We start from the raw sequence: 20,513 nt of genomic DNA on the forward strand, positions 1-20,513 counted from the left end.
ATGTTATTGGAACATGGCCACGCCCATTCGTCTTGTCAAGAGTGGCTTTCTGCTCTAAAGGCAGAGCTGAGCGGCTGCATGACCTGAAAGACTAAAATATTTACCATTTGGCCCTTTGCAGACAAAGGCTGCCCGACCCCTTGTCTGGGCTGTGAGCACTGCGAGGCTCGGGCTCTCGTTTTGTTCCCTTACTATCCCAAGTGCCCACCGCAGTGTCTGGCACAGAGCAGTAGGTGCTCAGTAAATCTGGCTGAATGAGTGGATGGAGGTATGCGAGTTGGAGCATGCCGCTTCAACCTCCTGGAGAAAGTGACCCCCTTTCCCAGCTCTGTCTGGCAGACATCACCGTCCTCGCGGACTGGAAGGTGGGCGCAGGTCTTCCAGAGCACTGCACCCGGAGAGGCATCCGTGGGACAGGATGCATCATTTGCTCTAAGTCCTTGGAGAAGAGAGGGCAGCAGGTGGCAAGATGGATATGGCACCAACAGGGTGGGCTCCCAGGTCTCTGGAACAGTGGTTTTGCTTAGCCACATGGGCCTCCCTTCAAAGACCCCAAACCCACACCCTTAGCCCTTCTCTGCCTGCAGCCGACTCTGCTGCCTGCGTGGGCTGCGCTTTGGTGCCCCCTGGTGGTCACTAGGAGTGTCTCTTTCCAACTCATGTACTGGCCATCATCCCCTGGGAGGGAACAATGGCTTCCACCTTCCCAGCCCATCTGATCTCCTCATGCAGAGCTCAATAGCCCAGGCTCTCTCTGTCCCTTCCAGTTCCCCCCAGGGTAGCCTGCTGTCACAGGATGCCCTGTCTCCGAGTTGATGAAGGAGCTGCTGGCAGCCTCTTCCTCTGGCCAGATAGACTAGGCAGGTGCAGGACACCTGAGTGGTTCCCAGGCTGCCAGACAATGCCCACCCCTGTCACCATGTGTCCCTGAAAGATGGTGGAAGGATGACCTTGCTCCCCATGTGCCGGGGACCCACCTAGAGTGATGGGCCAGGGGTAGCCTTATAAGCTTCCTTGTGTTTTCTACACACCCGGAGAGGTCCCACCTGGGTAAGGGCTCCTCATTGCAAAGAAAAGAACTGCTCCAAGTTCCACTTTGGGGACAGGAAACTTGTCTCTCACCAGCATGAAATGCCATGTGCAGTGATCATCATGTGCTCATCAGCATGGACACATTATACTGCTAACAACCACTCTGTCTGCCTCTTGCCATGAGACCGTGGGCTCCGGGAGGGCAAGGGCGAGTCTGAGCTGCCTCAGCCACTCTAGCCTCCAGCCAGGGCCAACCTGCATAGTGACAGTGGGTGGGGTGCTGTAGAGGTGGAAGAGAGTGAGGGGCAGAGGGCACAGGCAGAGGGAAGGGGTAGAACCAGGATGTATTTGGAAATAGCATCAGTGAGATGGGATAGGTCACCTGCATGGTGACAGTGGGTGGGGGACGAGTACCTGCATGGTGACAGTGGGTGGGGGACGAGTGGATGGAGGCATGGTGGAATGAACGAATAGAAGGGTGGGCGAATGGATGAATGGGTGAGTGGACGGATGCATTTCCTGTAGCAGAACTGAGCTTTGAAGAACTTGGTCAGCAGCCAAGGTCATGACCAGTCCTGCTAGTCATTCCTACCCCATCTCATTGATGCTATTTCCAAATACATCCTGGTTCCACCCCTTCCCTCTGCCCATGCCCTCTGCCCCTCACCCCCTCCCACCTCTACAGCACCCAGGCTCCCTTATGCTGAGCCCACCCGGCTTCAGGGCTTCTAGGGAAGTTGGTCCCAAAACCTGGGACATTGTTCCCCTGGAGTTTTTCAGAGATGGGATCCCTCCCATCACCCCATCAAGGGGTCCCTTCTCCCAGGCACCCCAACCACCACTGTCTAGCCCATCATTCTTATTTTCTTCAGAGTTTGTATTACTAACAAAAATGCTTATTTGCATACGTATTTTTGTGTCTCCCCCACAAGAATGCAGCACAAGGGTGGGGACTTTGCCTGTTTCTCTCCTCCACATCCCCAGCACCCAAGTGGGCACTCACGTGGGGGGAATGATACCTTACTGCCCCTTACTGCGAGTGTGAGGTGTCACCTTGATGTGTCAGAAAGGCAGGGCGGGTCTGGTGCAAACCTCCAGTGAGTGGGCTCAGATCTGGGTGCCTCCTCCAGCTGTGCGCTGGGCAGCTCCCTCCCCTCTCTGAGCCCCACTTTCTTCATGAGGAAAAGACTTTCCACCTCACAAGGGGGTCGTGAGGTTTCAGGGAGGGGAAACGAAAGCTTTTGAAATTAAAGAACGCAAGACGCGCACAACTTTGTGAGCTGCGTTTATTGTAGTGTGCCGGCCTGTCAGGGCCGCTGGGGTGACAGTCCTAGAGGGATCTGCAGTCACACAGGGGCCAAAGCTCGCCCTTACACCACCTGTTGGGCTTGCAGTATTTAAAAAGGTTTTTCCATTGGTTGTCAACAACTTAAAAATAGGGGTATTTCACATAAAAACCTGGGTTTCTGGCTCCTCCAGCCTTCTGACATTAGACCTGCACCTCACTTTACAGCAATTAGCCACAACTAAAGGCCAGCTACCACCTTCAGATGGGATCTGTGCTTTGCCCCAGTCCTCACCATGCCCTGTTACTCAAGGTCAGCTGCCATTATCAGTTGCTCGACAGTCTGAATCTCTCGTCACAAAGCAATGTCTCTCTGCGTCCACCTTCAGGAACCGCAGGAAAGTCAAGGTTGCAGGACAAAGGCCTCACACCTCAAAGGCCTATTTCCTTCATCTATACAACCTACCTGGCCCTGAGGGAATCTGAGCTGGAGATCTGTGAATCAGCCCAAATCCCTCCTCAGCCACCAAGGGCAGCCCAGGGAGGGACGGGGCATTCACTCCACACATATCCCTTCATGCAGCCAAGAAGCAGAGCTGAGAGCAGCAGCCAGACTCCCCCCAAGTCTGCTCCTTTAGAAGTTCTCAAATTCCCTGAACCCGGAGCACTAACAAGCATGGCGGACTCGCCAGGCACCCAGCTGTCCCAGTGTGCCAGCGCGCCCTCTGGTGGCCACAAGGCAGCTCTGCAGGCCACTGTGAAGATTTTCAATCTGTTTCCAAGTGGGCCCAGGCGTCAACCACCATGGGCCCAAAGCATCCCCCCAACCCCACTCCATGGGTGCCAAGCTTTCAAATTCCACCTGCTTCCTTCCCAAAACCACCCCTCAGCCCCTCTCCCAGGCACCGGTCTCAGTCCTCAGCCGGGCTGGACCCCTCCCAGGCAGTGGCCACTTCAGGGCAGGGTCCAGCCTCTTCATTCTTCACATCCCTGCGCCTCGCCCCAGGTGTGTCCAACAACAGCCTTGTGGAGTTTGCAGGGAAAAACCCCTACAGAGGCGGAGGAGGCCAACCCCAGCCTCCAGGGTGAGCAGCAGGGGCCAGGTGGGGCCCTCAGAGAACGGGGAAGCACGTATCCCAGGAGACGACGTCCCAGGTGATCAACCTTCATGAGAAGCCGGGGGTCTGGACTTCTACATGAAATACGTCAAGTTTTAAAGCTCAGCTCAAATGTATACACTACCCAGGCCAAGAAAACACGCTGGCAGGTGGGTCCGGGCCAGGGCCCCAGGCGGCGAGCTCTGCTGAGGCCCTGCAGCTGACAGAACCTCCAAGATGGTGGGCGAGAGCCAGTGGTTTTCAAGGTTTTGTTTATTTGAGTAGTTTGTAGCCATCATCATGTTTGATCCTGAGAGGCAAGCAAGGGAGAGAAAATTCTTGGACCCATTTGAAAGTCTGAGACATTGAGGCTACAGTGGCCTCCTGACAGGGTCAAGGTCATAGCTAGTGGAGACAGCTCTGAGATGCATGAAGCCATGTCCCAGGCAACAGCAGGCCCCAAGCCCACCCTACGCAGCCATGCACAGAGAAGTGCATTCCCAGCTGGGTGGGGAGACACAGCAGAACCTTCCCACCCCACCTAGCTTGCACCCTCTTAGCTGTGCCCTTCCTGGTCCCCTGGAGAGCTCACCATCCAGCAACAGCTGAGCCGGTGGCTCCCTGTGCACACCCACCCCACCACACCTGCCCTCCGTGCCCACGGCTCCAGGACAGGCAGCCCAGGCAGAGCCACGCAGCTCTCTCCATGGGCGGGCGCACAGCACAGCGGCACGCGAGCCCCACATGGGGCTCAGGTCCGAGCAGAAACACCTCCTGCAGCCTTGCCCAGCATGGGCACAGTGCTGGGGGCGGGGGGGCGGGGGTCCCTGGGTTGGCCAGGCGAGTGGCCATGGCCAGCGTGGCAGCCTCACCAGTTGGCCTTCACTGCCTTGATGTCGCTCACAAGGTTCTGGGCCAAGCAGATCCCAAAGATCTGAAAGATAGAGGGCAGGTGACAGAGAGGCCACCGGCAGGGCAGGGTGCCCGGGGCAGAGCAAAGGCACCCAGGGCCACAGCATACCTGGAGGAGGGCGATGCCCACGAAGACCCCAGCCACGACGATCAGGTTGTCCTGCAGCCACTTTTCAAACTGGCCCACGCAGCCTTTGGTGTGGATGGAGCCCTGCTGCTCCAGCTCCTGGGGACAGACGGGCACCAGGCTCGGCTCCGCCCACCCACCGCTGCTGAGGGCGCCACCTGGGTCCAGCCTGCCAAGCCCATCCGGCCGGGGGCCTTACACCTTCGCGCCAGCTGCCTGGAGCTCCACCGCAGGGCCTTCTCACCGGGGTCTCAGCACATGCTGAGATGCTCCGAGAGGACTTCCCTGACCGCCCAGCCCCAATCCCATTCCCTCTCTTACCGTTTCCTTCCAAGCACTTAGCTGAAATTGTCACATTGCTGTTCACATTTATCTGTGTCTTACTGTTTTCTCCTCTACTGGAGTCCCCTGCCCGCGGGCCCCCTGCCTCTTGTTTGGCAGTACCAAGCCCCAAGTGTCTGCTGGGACCCAGCACCCCCTCCCAGTGGAACCCCTGAGGCCTCTTAGATCTTATGGGGGGGCCCTCCTTCCCACCCCCAGTGTCCCCAGCTGCCCTCAGCCCTGTCCCTGCCTGCTCACCAGTTTGAGCCGGACATCGTAGCCACACTGGGTGTTGAGGACATCTTCCTGTGGAGAAACAGGCCAGGGAGCAAATCGGTGAGGGGGCACCCATGGGGCCTCACAGCGCCCAGCACTCAGGAGAGGCAGTTGAAATCATGGATTCTGCCGCATCTGCAGCTCCTTAAGCAAGGCTCGCTGGGGCCCAGGTGCCCCTCTCCCTGACGCCAGGGCGCAGGCTGCAATGCCAGCTTGAGCTGCCTCCTGCACAGGAATCCTGCCTGCTGGTGTTTTACTAAGAATGGGAAGAAATCTGGCCCTCGGTGTCTCTGTGCGCTGTGACTGGAGGGATGTCAGTGAGGGAAGCTTCTGCTCTAAAGAAAGCCACAAAGGGGTCACAAGCCCAGCCCTGCCACCCTAGCTTTGTGGCCCTAGAGCAGCCATCCCCATGCTGGCCTCAGCGCTGCCCTCGGACACACGCTCCCCAGCCCAGCAGGGCTGCTCCCATGGAAGATGGGCTCCCAGACATTCCTGGCCCCCAGAGTAGGATGGAGCCAAGCCAGCCCGGAGCTGGGTTCTTCCCAGACTGGGCCTTCTCACTGCGAGGGCCCCCCCACCCCCCCTCCTCACAAGGCCCCACTCACCGCAGGGTCCCTGACGCAACAGGAGAAGGGCACCCCACAGCGCTCCCGGCTAGGGTTCAAGTCAGTGCAGTTGAAGTAAATATTGAGGTTCCAGTCGTTGGGCCCTCGGGCTCCGCAGCAAGACCACTAGGGGTGGGAGCAGAGCCCCGGGTGAGCCAACCGCAGGAGCCCCATCCCGTCTTGGGACAGGGCTGGCTGGGAGGGGGCCTAGAGGCAGCCAGGCAGGCGGACACCTCCCCCGCAGACAGGCCGGGCCTGGGCCCAGGGCCGTCAGAGCAGCTCGAGGCTCCTGCCTGGGTTTGCTGGGAGCAGGAGGTAGTGGGAAGGGGCTCCTGAGTTTGTCCCCCCAGGAGAGGCTGCAAAAGGAAGGGAGAGGGCAAGGATGGTGGCCCAAGGACCGTGACTTCCTCTAGGCCACCCTGAGGGGTGAGAGTTTCCACAAACCCTATGGGGAGAGGCACTACTGAACCCCACACCTGTGCTCAGTCTCCCCACACTTGTCCCAGAGATTTTTAAGAAAGACCTTCCCTCTATCCTCTCTGCAGAGACAGCAGGGACAGCAGGGCACTCCTGCCACCCTCCTAACCATCCCACTCCACTTCATAAATGCGGCCATCAGCACCCGTATCCCTGTTACCTCTACCCAAAGCATCGCGGGCTTCCCCCCCACTGGGGGGTGGGGGCAATGGCCAGAGTGCGGCTGTGATGAAACAAGGGGCTCATCACCTAGTGGGGAGTCAGGAGCCTGCAGCCTTAACCCACCGACATGGCACAGGCTGCGGAAAGCCGGCCCTCAAGGGATGAGTTCAGGACAGACACAGGTATGCCCTGTGGGCTGAGCCGGGGAGTGAGGCCTGGCCAGGCGCTGGGACGCTGGGACCCTGGGACCCTGGGACCCATGCAGGCGGGACCCTGGGACCCGTGCAGGCAGGACCCGCAGCCTGGCTTCTGCCTGCCTCCCCACCCTCTGCTCAGCACCTGTGGCCCCTGCGGGAGAATACTTCACACATCTCTTCACATCCTTACTCCTTCTCTTCCCCCAAGGTCACCCCCAGGGGCCTTCCCCTTCTCCACGCTTCTCCCTAACTCAGCTTGTACCCCAGTTTCTAATTCTACACACACACACACGCACACATTTATTTATTTTGCTTGTTGACCATTTGTCTCTCCCCCTAGACTGCCATTCCCACGAAGATAGATCCCAGCTTTTTTCACCACTGAATCCACAGCACCTGGCCCCGGGTCTAGCACACAACAGGTCCATAATAATTCTGTGTTGAACAAACAAAGAAATCACACCTAACTGCCCGGCTCTTAGTCTGCCTCTGCTCTGTGTTGAGAGCTCCTCAAAGCAGAAACCAGCTCTCATTCATCTCTGGATCCCAGAGCAGACTCTTGGGGTGGATGGTGCCAAAGGTGGGTGGCTGTGTCAGTGGCTGTGACCTCATGCATGACTGTGTGTGTGACTGGGTATGACTGTGAGTGGGTGAGAACGTGCAGTCTGCGGGTGTCGGGGATTCTGTGAACTGTCACTGACTGCTTCTCCTTCACAGTGGCTGGGTTTGCCAGCTTGAGGGCAGAGCTTCTGATACGGAGGTCTCAGACACTAGTGTGGTCAGAGGCCAAACCTAACACTATAAATGAGAGAAGCATAATGAATACAACAAACGGGTGTAGAGGAGATGGTGGCAGACAGAGAGCCCCTGTACCAGCAAGGGGGGCAGTGGCAATGCAGCCCTAGCCAAAACTGTGGGCCCAGTTTAGTAGGAGAAATCCATAGGAGAAATGTATATTTTTATGCCAAACTTCCTTCTTTAAGTGTTTTGTAAGCCTGGCCTAGGAGCTGCCAGTTTGGAGCCTCTGGCCTCTGTTCCCCAACCCCGTGTCCCTGCAGGGCTAAGCACAGGAGGATCATCAGGGGCTGGCTTCCTCTCGCACGAGGGGATGCCTGGCTCTCTTCCCCGCCTGGCCTGGTGGGAGAGGGAATGGTCCCAGCACACAGGGAACCTGCTCCCTCATTCGTCTGCTGGGCAGGTGCCTCCTGTGTGTGGCTGGAGCCGGAGGCTGAACTCACGTATTCCTGAGCAAAGTCAATGAGGTTCTGGAGGTCAATGTCGTCCCGATAGGCCTTGACGTTGTTGTTAATGAAGAGGTTGAGCTGGTCTCGAATCCAGTCCTTGAAGACGAAGGCCAGGATCCCTGTTGCCAGCTCCAGGAAGAAGATGAGGCCAAGGAACACGGAGAACTGGGGTTGGGGGCATACAGACAGTGGGGGTCAGAAATACAGGCTGGGGTGCCAGTGGCGGGGCTCCACCCCCCACCCTGACCCAAGAGAGCCCAGAGTCCCCACCTTCTACAATGTTAGTATTGGGTTTTTGTTTTTGTTTTTGTTTTCGGTTCCGCTACCGCACTGGATAATACTGTCTTACGATGAAAAAAAAATGGTGCTGTTCTTACCTACCCATCCACTCCACTTCCCCTGTTGTCTTTGAGAAACCACCCTCCACACACACCTTCAGTTTCTGTAGCTCAGAGCCGTCACCACCTCTTGCCCCACTCCCAGATAGAGGACTGGACATGCGCCAGGAGCCCACCAATCAGAGCGCTACCTCCCTGGGGCCACAGGGATTGGTCCAGAGACAGCCAATCAGGATTAAGGAGGTGCAATTACAGGACTTAGGTAGAATGGTTGGGAAGAGAGAGCCTCGCACAGCCTCCAGCAAGGGTTCCTAAGAGGGCGGCGTGAAGCCAGCACCCATCATCCATTCCTGGACATCTTCCTACCCCAAGGAGACTGGAGCCAAACTGTAGAGACAGAGCTAAGAAACTGAGAGACTAGGCCAAGTGGCACTGTGGTGGCCCCTGGATCCAAATCTGCCAGCAGCTAACAAACCCCTGGGCTTGTACTAATGAGCCATAAACGCCCTTTTCACTTAGGCCACTGAGTTTCGGTCACTTGCAACAGAAAGGATCCTATAGACAATACAAATCTGTGATCACTGTTACAATAACATAATAAAAAAAACTACCCATTATTAAGCACGAACTATATGCAAAAGGTGGCTGGGAAGAGGTTGTGGTCCCCAGTGGATCTAAGTGGGAGGGCACTCACAAACTTGAGCAGGAAGGTGTTCTCCCGGAGGGCTCCAATGCAGCCCGCAAAGCCCAGCACGGACATGACACCTCCAACCACTACGAACAGCCACACAGGGTCAAGGCCTCCCAGATCGGTCAGTGCAGAGATGTTGGAGAGGACGCCCTGTGCAGGGGGAGCAGAGACAAATGGGGAGGGGGGCTCGCCCTCCCTCTACCTTGACACCCAGCAGCCCCACACCCTACCCCACCACCTTACCTTCTCACCCCAGGCCCAGAGGCCAATGGCCAGGAATAGGGCTCCCAGCACCTGCAGGAGGAGCAGCAAAGAGCTAAGGGCTGGGGCACTAGCATCCTTTCCCACCCCCAATGGTACCCCACTGCCAGCTAGTGCTCAGGATCTTCAGGAAGCCAGAGGGAAAGAGAGAAAGAGGAGGAAGTTCTCTAAATGAGACCCAAGATCCTTTCCACCTTTGCAAGAATGCACCTCAGTGTTTCTTCCCCACAGGACACAGCTGGGAAGACTGAATCCTCCCTAGCCCTAAGAGGGACATAGGCGCCCCTTCCTGGAACTCAGAACTGGAGCAGAGGGTGGCCAGAACACTCTCACCAAGCAGCAGCAGCTGTTTCCTGAGTAGGCGCTTCCACTCTAGGCCCGTGTTGGGGTTCCAGATTCCTGGCATCCTCTCTGCCCCCTCCCAAGTCTGGCCTTCCTGCTGCCCTGCAACACTGTGACCTCCACCCTACTCCCCTCCCACCATTTCAACCTCCATCTGGCAGAGTCCACTTTTGCAGCTCACAGCCAAGGACCCCTGAGTGACAAGAAATCCTGAAGCAGGGCAGGATGCAGCTGAGGGGCCCAAGCCTTCTAAACACCAGCCACTGTCCCATCTCATTTCCTTCCTGGGAAGAGCCCTGGACATCCAGGCCAGCTGCCTGACCCTGGGCAGGATGTCTAGCCTCAGAGGGAGAGCGCCCCTCCTGTCCAAACCCAAGGCCATGACCTCACCCCTTCAGACCTCACTTACCCACTTACTTTCTCTCCACGCTCCCCTCCCTCAGCACATAGCCCCAGTCAACTCTACCCCTGACCAGCCACCCTTAGCGCATTCCCCTCTCTGGCCCCAGGCTCCTTCCACTGCTGTACTCATTCTCTAGAAATATTTTTCCTCCCCTCCCCCACACTGGATCTGGGATGTGAAACTAAACATCACTTCTCCTGCCTCATCCCACTTGACCTGCCCACGGCCTTTAGACAAATGAATGATCATTACTTTCTCCTCCCTGAAACTCTCCATGGTTAGCACATGCTATTCCTCCCCCTGCCCCTTCTCAGCCTTCCCCCTACAATTCTCTGCTTTACCTGCACCAGGCACATCCCCCACCATGTTCCAACCTCAGCCTACTACCCTCTTCTCCTCACTCTCATCTCCCACCCCACCCTGACACTGGCACTCCCTGATCTCCACCCAAACCTCTCCCTGGCTCTAGACCCCTCCGTCCACCTGGCTGCTGCAAACACCTCCACATCCCAGGCTCTGTTCAGTGTGCTGGAAATATATCAGCGAATAGGACCCATGAGCTCTAGGCCCTCATGGAGTTTACACTCCAGTGGGGGAAATCCACAGTGAGCAAACTAGGTAATTTCAGATACCCTAGGTAATTTCAGATACCAACAGGCATTTTAAAGAAAATCAAACAGGGTGATGTGATGGGGAATGACTGGGATGGTGGGGGCGTGTTTCAGTCAGGGAGAGTGGTGACATTTTAGCTGATGCTTGAATGATGGAAAGGCACAGCAAGGGGAAAAGACTTCCAGGAGGGAGGACTGGCAAAGGCCCAGAGGTAAGATCACGTTTGGCAGAGCAAGGAACAAAGTGATGGGCAGCAGGGCCACCCTCCACAGGGTGCTGTGGGCCACAGGGAGGAGTCTGGACTGCATGCTAGTGAGAAGAAACTTGCAGGTTCTGAGCAGGATAACATCAGGGTCTGCTTTCCATTAAAACAAAAAACTCTCTGGTCTTGTTTCACAGGTACCTCCTTCAGGCCACCTTGGCCCAAACCTGAAACCCTCCCTCCATACCCCCAAGTGCCCCAGTCTGTCCATTTAGCCTCATAACTTCCCGTGGAGCCTTCCTCACCTTTCCCACCTGCCACCCTCCCAGCTTTGCCCCAGTCCTCCTCCCTGGTCTCACCTCCAATCCCTGCCCCTCACTCACCCTCCCCATGGCAACCAGACAGATCTGCAACCAACACAGAAGCCAGAACAGACCCATCACCCAGCACTGAAGCCCACAGTGCTCCACACTGTCCTCAACGTAAAACTCAAACTCTCTGCCCCAGCCCAGGGGCCTTTCACACTCTGGCTCCCTGCCTGGGGCGGGGGATGGGGCGTGCACCTGCAACAAGCCTGGGTCTCTCCTGCCTCTCCCCGCCTTGACACTTGGGGGCTCCCTCTGCTCAATGCTCTGCCTCACCTACACCTACTTGCCCACTAGGCTGTCACCTTAGCTCTGTGGTGGCTGGCTGTGTGACTCTGGGTTAAATGACTTAACCTCTCTATGCCTGTTTTCTCATCTATAAAATGTAGACAATAATAAAGGGGCCATGAGAATACAGTAAGGTATAATTCATTTAACCTGCCTAACAGCCCTGAGGGGCAGGTTTCATTATCACCCTCTCCCAGGCAGGGAAGCTGAGGAGAGAGAAGTGATCTGCCCAGTCTCACAGCTAGGCCTGCTACACCCAGAGCCCCAGACTGCCTCAACCAGTGCTCTCTGCACGTGGCCAACACTCCGAGAGCTGGTTGCTGCTGGGGTCAAAGGATACCCACACTGTATGAGCAGCATGTGGGTAGAGGGCAGTGCCACCGAGTCCTGCTGAACAAAACTGAATGCGCCTGGCATTCTAACCCAAGGTGTCAGGAGCAGAAACTGCAGAGGCAGCAAGCAGCCTTGGAGAGATGGGATGGGGGAGGGAGAAGGGAAAGGTGACTTGGCAGGGCCCAGGGGCACAGATGCCGCCCTGGGAGGGGCACCAACAGCTCCCTTCTCCAGGCAGGGGCAGCCCCGCCCTGGAGCCTCGGTTTTGTCAGCTGTGGAATGTAGAATTCTGTTCCCCAGAGCCAGCTCCCGGCCTCTCAACAGGGGATATTCCCCTGGCCCAGACAGAGAACTAGGGCGATTGGCCCTCCCTGCCCGAAAACCTCTTAGTTTAGGGCAGGGAGGAGGGGTAGGGAGGGCCGAGGGGCTTTGACCTACCCCTCTTTGTAGGAGCTTAAGGTGAGGCAGCAGGCCCAGGGTCTGGAGGGGTAAAGGAACAGGAGAGGGGATCGGGCCCTTCGCGGAGGCTCTCCCTACCGGCAAACCAGGGTAGGGCTCCGCGCACCCCCCCCCCACCTCAGGGTGCAAGGGGGCTGGGAGGGAGAGGGGGCGACCAAGCGTGCCCTGAGGTCTTCAAGGAAACACCTCCCCTTTTTCCGCAGGGCCTTGTGAAGACCCCCGGAGACTACCCCTCCCCACCCTATTCCTGCAGTGGCTGGGACCCGCCCCCTGTAATCCGGGCCTCTGTTGGTCCTGGGGGTGGGCGTGGAGGTGGGAGTGAGAGGAAGGAGTCGGGGGGCGATCTCAAGCCCAGGTGGCAGGGTGGTCTTCCCCTAGTAGGGGACTGAGCCTCCTTCTCCCGCCACCCTTAGCACAGGGCCAGGAACCCACCCCGCGCTCACCCAGAAGATGATGTTGAAGCCAAACAGGAAGTATTTCCCGCAGCAGCCGACCTCCGGTTCCTGGAAGTGCTGGTGCTTGCCGGGCATGGTGAGCGGCTGCCCGCCGGCCCGGGAACCGGAGCCGGGGACCAGGCCCAGGCCTCCACGGGCCGCCCTGGGCTAGAGCCGCCCAGGGCCTAGCCCGGCGGCTGCGGCTTCATGGCCGCGGCCACACAGAGTGCCGGTCGGGCCCCGCCCGCCCTGCAGGGACCGCCCCCGGCGCCCGGACCACCCACTGCTCAGTGCCCTCGGAGCCCCGCCTCCACCAGGCCTGACTCCGCCCCTCTTCGGTCCCCCTTGGAGCCCCGCCTCTAGGCTTGGCTCCGCCCCCGCCTGACTGTCCCACCCCAGGCCCCACCCCTCAGCCTGACTCAAGCCCCCCGAGCCCCGCCTCCAGGCCTGACTCCGCCTCTTGCGCCTGCCGCGGCCCCAAGCTCTCCAGCGTCCTTCAGATCCACCTGAGACGCTTGCTGATGGCACCGTAAGTCGCTGGCAGGAAAGACCCCCAGTTCCCCCCGCAAGGCTCAGTGCCAGCGCCACCCCAATCCCCGGCCTTGCTGTCGGAGCCTATCCCTTCAGAGGAATAACTACGGCGCTGGTGACCGAGCGATGGGGATGGTTATATGGATCGTGTTTTTAACACACGTGCAGGACGTTTTATTACAGTGGAGTCGAATCAGAAGCGTTTCTCACTAGAAGGAAATTCAGCTAACCTATACCGGTTCAAACTCAGACCAGATGACACCTGGGTCTTGTGAGGGACGCACCTTCTGCTTCCTGCCCTTTCAGTTTCGCCAGGGTCATTACCGCACGCCCTGGCTCAAAACCCTTTGGTAGCTGAAGCTCCCCAGACTAGCCACTTTCCCCCGTACCAGCTTGGGCCCTGATCAGTCTCCTTGGTACCTGGGAGTCTCCCATGAGCCCTCTCAAGACAGGACTGGAGCAGATGAAGGTTGGCGGTGGGGGCGGGAGGGGGTGCAGAATCTTACTTAACTTTAGAGCCCTCTTTAAAAATAATTCCAGTTTGTTTAAAAGTCTTTATTTAGAACAGGCACAGAAAGGGGCTTAAGCTTCATCACCTGCCAGTTAATCCACCTGTAGCAGAACCACAGTAAGGCCTGACCCCCACCGTCATCCCTTCCTGGGCCAGCCCCTCTCCATCCCTCCACACACACTCTAGGGACCCACGCCCAGCCGGCTGACAGAAGGCACGGGATACAGGGTGGACTCCAAGGCTACAAACCTCATGAGAGGCAGCCCATAAAAGGGTTTAAAGCAGAGCAATCACTCAGCAGACCCCTACTCCTGCCCCTGAGTTCCATCTCTCAGAATGTCAAGGGCCTTGAGCTCCCTCCCCCGAAATGGAAGAGTCTGGCCCTCAGGCCACCTAGCCCCCTTCTGGGCACAGAGTAAATGCTGGGGCACATAGGATTCTCTCCAGGTATCTTTCCTCCTGCAGTCAAGCCCACTTTCCCACTGACTCACCTCACCCCGCTCTACCTAACCTGCCGCCCGGGGTGAAACAAGAAGCCCAGCATCTCCTCCACCTTTCTGCTGCCCTGGGTCCTCAGGTCCCCCCCCCCCCCACACACACACACACACCATCACCACCACCAGAGCTGCCCCTAGGCTAGGGCCTCAATTCACATGAAATCGTGTTCATATTCACTCTAGGACACATGAGAGCTATGCCATCTGCCCCCGGCCCAGCCCAGCCCCCATATACACATAGACACATAGACACACACACACACACACACACACACACACACACACACAGCAGTGGGCGTCTCAGGGGCAGCCGAATGGGCAGTGGTGCTAGGGTCCCTCACACCACAAACTTGTTCTTGGCCAGAGAGTTGCTCTTGGTGGCCGTGTCTGCATGGGCCTGGTACCCAATGATGGTCTTTGAGGAGAGGCCCAGGCGCTCTTTGTAGACACGCCTGGGAGTTAAGTGAGGAGGAAATGAGACAGGCAGTCAGTAGCGGGTCCTGGAGATAACCTGGGACCCTGGGTCTTTTGCCCAGAGCTCCTACCCTGGTTCCAACCACAGTCACTCCTGTTGCGTGTGTTTGTGTCTTACCTATTGTGAAACCCAAAATATGACTAATGCAAAAGAAAAGAGGTCTGCTAAGAAGTAGTTTGAAATCTACTCTACAGCCCAGGGAACTCTATTCAATATCTTGTAATAACCTATAATGAAAATTCGAACTGAAATCACTATGCTGTACACCAGAAACACAACATTGTAAATCAACTATACTTCAATTTTAAAAAATCATTTAGAAATCTATATTCCACAGCCTTTATACACGTGGGAAAGGGTGAAGGGGGAGGCATCACGGGGAGTTCCAGACATCTCCTTCTCCCTTAGAAGAGGCCAGCCCCCACCCAGTGCCAGAGATACCCCTCACCCGATGTGCAGCACGCCCGCCTGGTTCTCCGCCTCCCTGGTCCACACGGCAATCTTGTCCCCCTTGGCTCGGATGTTGATGACGGCCCCACACACCTCCCAGCTGTGCTCCTCAAAGCTCTCCCCGATCAGAAACAGCAGCTGGGGCCGAAGGGGAGGAGGAGGAGACGGAGCCCGCCTTCCTTGAGACCACTGCCACCATATCAGCCCCGCCCCTCCCCCGGGAACCCTCCAGTCCCAGGCCCGGACTCACGGTCTCCAGCCACAGGTGGTCCAGCTCGCTGTGGCGCTGCTGCTTGGCGAGGCTGACCAGCCAGCGGCCACCGCGCTTATTCCTGCTGTCTTCCCACATGGGCTCAATGCCATCCTGGGGGGTGGGATGGCAAATCAGCTACCTCCCTTTGTTCAAAAGGAAGTGGGGGCCCAGCCACCTCCCCAGGGCCTGCTCCAGCCCCCCTCACCAGGCCAGGTTCTCTCTGCCTCCATCCCTTCTGTACAAGCCAGTTTCACCACCAGCCATTCCACCCCCTGCACCCTCCTGTGTGCTCCCCAGGGCCCCTGAACCTCTACATCTGTCACCTATGTGGCCTTGCATAGGTGGGTTTGTCATCTGTCACCTTACATGGCCTCACATAAGTGGGTTTGTCTCTTTTACTGAGCTGAGTTCCTTGAGATGAGAGTTCAAATAGGGGTGAGTAAGGAAGCACCTGGGGCAACCCCAGTACGGGCAAAGGCAGATGTCCCAGACTTGGCACGAGCCACCTGGGGAAACGTCTAAACATCGCTGTCAGGGCCCCACCGCACAGCACCTCCAGGACATTGATGAGTGTCTCCGGGCCATCCTGATGCACGTCCCCAGTTAAGGAGCCAGGCCAGAAACCTAGGCTCCTTCCTTGCTTCCCCTCCTTCCCCTCCCCTGTCCTTCAAGGTACCGCTCGGGGCTGGCACACTGTCCAGGCTCCTCTGGGTGCATGGTTCCCCAGAAATCACACTCGGCTCTGAGGGAGGCTGTTCTTGGCACCTGACCCCCAAATCCCCTGTGAGGGAGGAACGCAGCAGAAGCAGGGGAGAATCGGCCCCGTGCTGGTGCTGAGGAGGGTGGAAGCCCAGGCTTACCTTGAACAGGGCGTAGTCACAGCCGGAGGAGAGCTTACTGGCCAGCTGGATGTTGCTGTACATCCTGCAGAAAGGTCCCCACCCCAGGCTGAAAGTCCGGGCTTTTTAGGGCCTGGTTTCCTATTGGCCTCAGACCCCTCACCTTCTTACCAGACCCCACTGCTTCCCACCCCACCTTCCAGCCTCCAAGCCTTTGCTCAGACAGGTACCCCCCGCCAGGAATCCCATCCCCACTTACCCAAACCCTCAAATGCCACCTTCTCACCACCCCTCCCCTGCACCCCAGGGTCTGTGGAGCACCTTTCAGATCCCCTCCCTTGATCACCACAGACACTGAGACAGCCTCAAACTCTCTTTGTGGCTGAGACAAGCTCAGAGAGGAAGGAACTTGCCCAGGGTCACAAAGCATGGAGATGTAGAGTCAGGGTTAACTCCTGGCTTCTCTCACTTCCAGGCTCTCTCCTGAGCCCTGAGAAGCCTTCAGCGGGGCCTGTGCCCCAGTCCAATCCCCCTACCACCTCCCTGCAAAACCTCTGCAAGACGCGGCCAGGCCCCCGGGAGGGCTGGGAAAGCTGTGTGGGAGGCAGCCCCCAGGAGGGGTGGGGTCTGGGAAGGATCCCCGGCGCGGGGTGCCCTGGTCCTGGCCTCCTCCATGAGGGACACTCACGCCCAGAAGTCCTCCACGGTATCAAACTTGGTGACCAGATGCAGGTTGTCCTGCCAGGCCCGGCTACGGTCATTCTTGAAGAACCACAGAGCCCACCTAGAAGAGGGGGGCCAGAAGCAAGAAGAGCACCCCACCCCGTGCCGCCCCCAGCAGCACCCAGGTTGGCAGGGAAGTCCCGCCCCTTCTGGGACAAACTGCGAGATGGGATCTGGGGCACAGCCCCCTGCACCCCCACCCTCACCCAAGGGGGCTGGAGTCAGTTATCCTGAAGGGCTGTGGACAAGTGAGGACAGTTTTTTGTTTGTTTTTGAAGGAGAGGTAGTTCGGTTTACTTATTTATTTAATGGAGGTACTGGGGTTTGAACCTAGGACCTTGTGTGTGCTAAGCCGCACTCTGCCACTGAGCTCTAAACTCCCCCAAGTGAGGGCAGTTAACCTCTTAGCTGGGTTAAGGCTGGAAGGGCCAACAGAGCCCAAGTCTGAGGCCAGCTCTGGCCTCTCCCAGGTGGGGAGCTGAGTCCGAGGCCGCAGAGCAGGGCCTGCCCTACCTGCTCAGCAGCGGGTGCAACTCCAGCTTGCTCTCCGTGGGGCCCTGGTCCGGGGCCTTCCTGCTCAGGGACAGCAGCGCCGTGGGAGCGCACAGAGCCTCCTCTCCCACCAGCGCCCCTGCTGCCGCCTCCTCTTCTTCTTTCTCCTCCTTGTCTTTCCTCCAGTTTTTGTTCCCCCCCTCAGCATCTCCAGCCTGACCAAAGAAAGGAATCAGGGTGGGTGGTGAGCCCCGGCCCTCGCTGCCCAAGGGGGCAGGCAGGTGAACTTACAGGGCTGGCGGTAGCCATGCTGTGGCCTAGGCTCCCCGGGCACTCAGCAGCTGAGGGGGACCCAGCTGCCGGCCTTTAAACCTTCATGGCCCCGCCCCCACTCACCTGGGGCAGGGGACCAGGAGGAGCCAGCGTGGGGATGGGAGGGAGTTCAGAGGGGGAAGGGCTTACACTGCTGCTTCCATCAGCAAGCATTTAGTGAGCATCTTCTATGTGCAGGCTGGGGGCTGGGGACACGGCTGTGACCCGGCAGACCTGGCCCCCACCCACATGGCACTGGTCATTGGGGGGCTGAGACACAAAGGTAAGGATCAATGCTAGGGGCCTGCCCTCAGTGAAACCACATCCCACCAAGAGTGGATTTAAAGTGGACTGCCCCCGAGATGATGGCAGAAGCTGCGACTCTGAAGTGGCGGGGCCAGGGCCAGGTCAGAGAACTTAGATACACATTGTGGTGCATCGTCTTTGGCTCTGATGACATTCACCCGCCTCGGTTTCACCACCAACGTCATCTGGTCTCTGGAAGCATCTAAGGGCTTTAATGTAATCATTTGGAAACAGGGAGACTGCATATTAATAATCCACATTTTTGGTTACTCTTAAAACTTTAGACAGATCTGACAACTGGGGCCTTCCCATCACAATCCGCTCCAGCTGGGAGTGCCTTTTCGGCAGCGCAAATGAGGTTCCACATAGCTTCTCCGGCCCACTTCTCCCCTGCTTCTTACTTCCTGGGCCATCTGAATGCTCTCCACCTGGGCATTGGTGGCGAGGGGCAGTGCACCAGTCACACAGCATGGATTCAAGTCCCCCCTGCCCTAACTTCAGCCAAGTACCTGAGCCTTACTGTGTCTCAGTTTCTCTGTCTGTAAAATGGGAATGTTAGTGATACACAACTCAGAAATTTATTGTAGTAATGATATAAAACACACAAAGCCCATGGAACAAGGCCTGGCTCAGTGGCCAATAGCAGCCAGCTGAGGGCTACCCCAGGGTGGAGGAGGGATGGGGGGAGAGGAAGTGCTGGCTCTGGACACCCTTCTCTTTTCTGGAGGGGCTGAAATCTCCCCAAGCTTCTTGAGGTTTCTCACCCTCCCCTCGGCCATTTTTAGGGTCCCACTACCAGTCCCTTCCCCTCCCTCACACCCAGAGAAGCCCATGACCATCTGGAGGCTGACAGTCAGTATCTATTCAACCCTCATCCCTAAGCTCCAGGATGTGGCGGGCCTACGTCTGAGTGCCGGGAGGCAGTGAGAAGCAGAAGATGAGGGGCCCCTGTGCTCTTGTCTTCCAGGGGAGCCAGGTAATCTCACAAAGCCCTGTGTAATCACAAAGGCAGATCTCTGAAAGAAAGGAATTCGCAGATGGGAGAAGATGAAGTCCAAGACCTGAACTGGGGGCTTTAGAGCGCGTGGATCAGAATCACCTGCAGGGCTTGTTAAACACAGACTCCTGGGCCCTGCCTCGGGATTTCTGATGCCTTCGCACAGGGCTTGGGCCTGAGAAGTGGCATTTCTAACAAGTTCCCTGATGATGCTGTTCAGGGACCCCATTTCAAGAACCACCCACCAACTTAAATGCAGTTCGCGGAAGTGGTGATGTTTTAGTGAGAGTTAACGAGGTGGGTGGAGGAGGGCAGCTCTGGGAGCGGGAGCAGCATGTGCAAAGGCTCTGGGATACTGGAGAAAGAGAAGAAAGACCGCTCTGGCTAATGCCCAAAGCAGGAAAGGATGGTGAGTATTGGTCTTAGGAGAGTGGAGAGCCATTGAGTGGTTCAAATGGGTAAAGATGGGCTGGGGAGGGAATCAGATGGGCTTTCTAGCAAGTTCTTTGGACTGCTGTGTGGGAAACAGAACTTGTGGCATCAACAGCGAGTAGGAGGAGATCTATTTGGACGCTGACATCATTGTCCAGGTGACAGATGGAGCAGCAGGGGAGACGGAGAGAACGGGATGGATTTCAGAGGTGTTTAAAAGGAAGACACAGTGGTATTTGGTGACAGACAGGCTCTGGAGAGGTGGAACATGGAACCCCAGTGACCTGTTGCTGCATAACAGACCATCCCAAATGTAGTGGCTTAAAACTACAATGATTATTTATTTTGTTCACAGATTGGCAATTTGAAAAGTAGCCGGTAGGGACAGCTCATCTCTGCTCCAAATCCCCACCGACTGGAGCAGCTCAGAGGATGGGGCTGGGGCTGGGGCCGGGGCCAGCTGCTCACTCATGGCGGGATAGTCTTTGCTGGCTGTCAGATGGCACCTCAGCTGGGGATATCACCTGGGACAGCTGTCTGTGGCCTCTCCATGTGACCACATGGCTTCCTCACAGTGCGGTGGCTGGGTTCCCAGAATGAGTGTCCCAAGAGATGGAAAGCAGAAGCTGCCAGTTTCTTAAGGCCTGAGCCTAAAACCTGGCACAGGTTCACCATCGCTGTACTTGGTTAGAGTCCCTGAGCCCATATTCAAGGATGGGGACATAATCCCACCTCCCAGTGGGAAGGGTGTTGAAGAATTTTGAACAGAAGAAGCATTGCAGGAGGACTAGGCTTAGGGAGAGATCAGGAATCCAGGTTTGATGGGGAAAAAGGGAGAAAGGACCATCTCCAAGTGCCAGGCATGTTCTCAGCTGCTTTAGTAGCACAGAGCCTGGCATGGAATGACCCTGCCGGCCACAGCACCCCTTCCCACCATCTTCTGCTTCTTCCGGTGTGGGGCAGCCCCTGGAGTCTGGGCTTGGAGTCTGAGAGACCCCAGGAGGAAACCCCCCAGCCCTACTAGGTCCTGGTCCCTACCCAAGGCACTCCCAAGCCTGTCTGTGGGGGACATCTTCACAGTGGGGTTGAACAAACAAGGGATCTGGAATCCTAATCCTGCCATTTGGTTCCTAAAACATCTGGAATCTGCCCATTACTCTCGCTCCCCACCCAGCAAGTGCCACCATCTCTGGCCTGGGCCACTGCCTGGAGCTCTCCTAACACTCTCCTTA

The 20,513-nt window shown here is 57.3% G+C and overlaps 2 protein-coding genes across 4 annotated transcripts; both read right to left on the minus strand.

Annotated features, from left to right (window-relative positions):
• Nucleotides 1-2,300: 2,300 nt before the first annotated feature.
• On the minus strand, nt 2,301-12,747 carry TSPAN17 (tetraspanin 17). 3 transcript variants are annotated; one of them, XM_045510071.2, is made up of 9 exons: nt 12,473-12,745; nt 9,008-9,058; nt 8,768-8,914; nt 7,730-7,900; nt 5,656-5,781; nt 5,033-5,080; nt 4,436-4,552; nt 4,286-4,348; nt 2,301-3,692 (listed from the first exon to the last, which is right to left on the minus strand). In XM_045510071.2, the coding sequence occupies exons 1-9, from the start codon at nt 12,557-12,559 to the stop codon at nt 3,543-3,545; spliced, it is 960 nt and encodes a 319-aa protein (XP_045366027.2). In that variant the 5' UTR covers nt 12,560-12,745; the 3' UTR covers nt 2,301-3,542. The 3 variants fall into 3 exon arrangements, with proteins under 3 accessions (XP_045366027.2, XP_010944507.3, XP_074206344.1); XM_010946205.3 differs by having other exon boundaries at nt 3,554-3,724; nt 4,287-4,348; nt 12,473-12,740; XM_074350243.1 differs by lacking the exon at nt 2,301-3,692 and having other exon boundaries at nt 4,283-4,552; nt 12,473-12,747.
• A 1,592-nt stretch (nt 12,748-14,339) lies between these two features.
• Nucleotides 14,340-19,753, minus strand: EIF4E1B (eukaryotic translation initiation factor 4E family member 1B). The gene is made up of 7 exons (XM_074351433.1): nt 19,694-19,753; nt 17,256-17,449; nt 16,708-16,803; nt 16,041-16,104; nt 15,178-15,291; nt 14,926-15,065; nt 14,340-14,454 (listed from the first exon to the last, which is right to left on the minus strand). Exons 1-7 carry the CDS (start codon nt 19,751-19,753, stop codon nt 14,340-14,342), a joined length of 783 nt encoding a protein of 260 aa, XP_074207534.1.
• Between the last annotated feature and the right edge of the window lie 760 nt (nt 19,754-20,513).

The sequence above is a fragment of the Camelus bactrianus genome, chromosome 22, assembly GCF_048773025.1.
Source record: "Camelus bactrianus isolate YW-2024 breed Bactrian camel chromosome 22, ASM4877302v1, whole genome shotgun sequence".
In the NCBI taxonomy this organism is placed as follows: Eukaryota; Metazoa; Chordata; class Mammalia; order Artiodactyla; family Camelidae; genus Camelus; species Camelus bactrianus.